Source organism: Castanea sativa, chromosome 11 (genome assembly GCF_040712315.1).
Source record: "Castanea sativa cultivar Marrone di Chiusa Pesio chromosome 11, ASM4071231v1".
NCBI lineage: Eukaryota > Viridiplantae > Streptophyta > Magnoliopsida > Fagales > Fagaceae > Castanea > Castanea sativa.
Window position 1 is genome coordinate 19004380 of NC_134023.1, and position 1904 is coordinate 19006283.

A 1904-nucleotide genomic window follows, 5' to 3' on the forward strand; every position below is an offset into this window, starting at 1 on the left:
TGGCAGCTAGAAGTCACAATGGACTCTCTCTCTCTCCTTGCTTTATTGATACTTGATGTTTCATTTGGTGGATGATTATGATATTCTCTGGTCCTTCTGCTGTATCCTCTTTGGGTCAACAATCCTGGCATTAATTCTGGATCTTGCTTAGTTGTGAAGGCTTTTTTGATAGAGTGGACATTATGAGATTTATATAATAGTTTTTCCAAGATTTCTTCAATCATGGAATTCCAAACTTGATAATGGTCCCATGATGTTTATCTGTATCAAGTTGATATGATTTCAGGCACATCACTCATATATTATCCCATTATTTGGTGATGCACATGTGTGCATAATTGGCTCGTCCATATTTTGCCTATATAAAGGCCTACTTCCCTTGAGAAAGTCATTGTGACTCATACATACTCAAAGCTTTATATTTGCTATAAACTTTCATTTTCTTTAGCTTCTTTCTTCGTTTCAATTTGTCAAAGAAGATAATTTTCTTCCTCCATATGGCTTCCCCAGTACCTGAAAATTGTGCAGGCAACATAGTTGGTAGTGACATCCAAGGGATTGAAGTTTCAGAAATTGATGGTGCAATCCTAATGTCCTTGTTAGAAGAATCACAAGGCGAAGAACGTGACGAGGATCGATTAAATAGCTTAATCAGGTCATTAGAAGAAGAGATCAATTTCAATGCAATGGACAGTCAAAATTCAAGCATGAAACCAGATTTCATTGCGGAAGATGGTCAGTTGTGCATTGTTGGAAACGAGGATGGTCATGATTGCATGGTCTCACAAGATCAATTTGAATTTGGATTGATTGATATGGAGCCAGAGGCTTCATCACCTAGTGATGATATGAATTGGTACATGGACCTCTGTGAAAATGAGATGGATGGTATAATTGAAGTTGGAGGACTTAGTGATTATTCTCATATGTATTATGGTGTTTCCTTAGAGGAACAAGGATACAGATCATTGTGGCAAGAAACATATGATACAGTCATTTACAATTAAGCACTGCTGGGGCATGTACATTTTGACTTTAAAGCTTTGGAAAGCACTTTGTTTTATTATGTTGTTTTCCCCAACCTATTCCAAATAGCCATTGATTATGAAATTTTTCATAACCTCATTTTCTCTTCTATTTTGATTTCTCCCTGCTCATGTGTTATAGAAGCAGAAGGATCAAGTCAACGTTTTAACTGCAAGTATTCTAAATACGTAAAAAAAACTATGTAATTCACATTAAAATATTCACGTACATGGGTTTAATACACCCTCCTATTATAGAAGAGTGGATCCCACTTGTGGGTCTTGTATATTAAACCTACCTTATATGAGAGGTAGATATATATACACTTCACATGATGCATAGAATAATTTCTCGAGAATCATTAATTGAGAAGGTGAATTTTGTAGCCCCTTTGTAGAAATGGAAAAAACTTAGATAGTTTTAGTGTTGTGCTTCACGCTCTCACATAGGAGGTAGGCTCCACACTTGGGACCTACCGTAGGGCCACCCCATATGTTGATGTAAAATCAGTAGCGGCGCCACGTTAATGTCAGGGTGTTCTCAGGAACACCTTGACTTGAAAAAAAAAATTTATATGTAATAATTAATTTTTTTATTTGTTTACCTTCTAAAAAAAATTAGGAACACCTTCAATCAAAATTAGAAACACCCTCAAATAAAAAAAAATATTTGTTCTACTTTCAAGCAAAAAAAAAAAAGCCCAAAAAAAATTGAAATAAATCTGAAAAAAAAAAGAAAAAAAATTGTATTAGGCAAGCCCACCAGGAAAAAAAGACCAATATACCGAAAACAGAAACCCACGGATTCTCAAAAAAAAAAAAAAAAAAACTGATTGGTGCAAGCCCAGCAAAGAGCAAACCCACGGATTCTCAACAAAT

The 1904-nt window shown here is 35.1% G+C and overlaps 1 protein-coding gene across 1 annotated transcript; it reads left to right on the forward strand.

Annotated features, from left to right (window-relative positions):
* The first annotated feature begins 359 nt into the window (after positions 1-359).
* On the forward strand, positions 360-1137 carry LOC142617531 (uncharacterized). Its single transcript, XM_075790423.1, has one exon. The coding sequence runs from the start codon at positions 498-500 to the stop codon at positions 1005-1007; it is 510 nt and encodes a 169-aa protein (XP_075646538.1). The 5' UTR covers positions 360-497; the 3' UTR covers positions 1008-1137.
* Positions 1138-1904: the final 767 nt, after the last annotated feature.

What these genes read in the sequence shown, in the direction of transcription:
- LOC142617531 (XM_075790423.1), top strand. Translation starts at nt 498, where the DNA reads ATGGCTTCCCCAGTACCTGAAAATTGTGCAGGCAACATAGTTGGTAGT.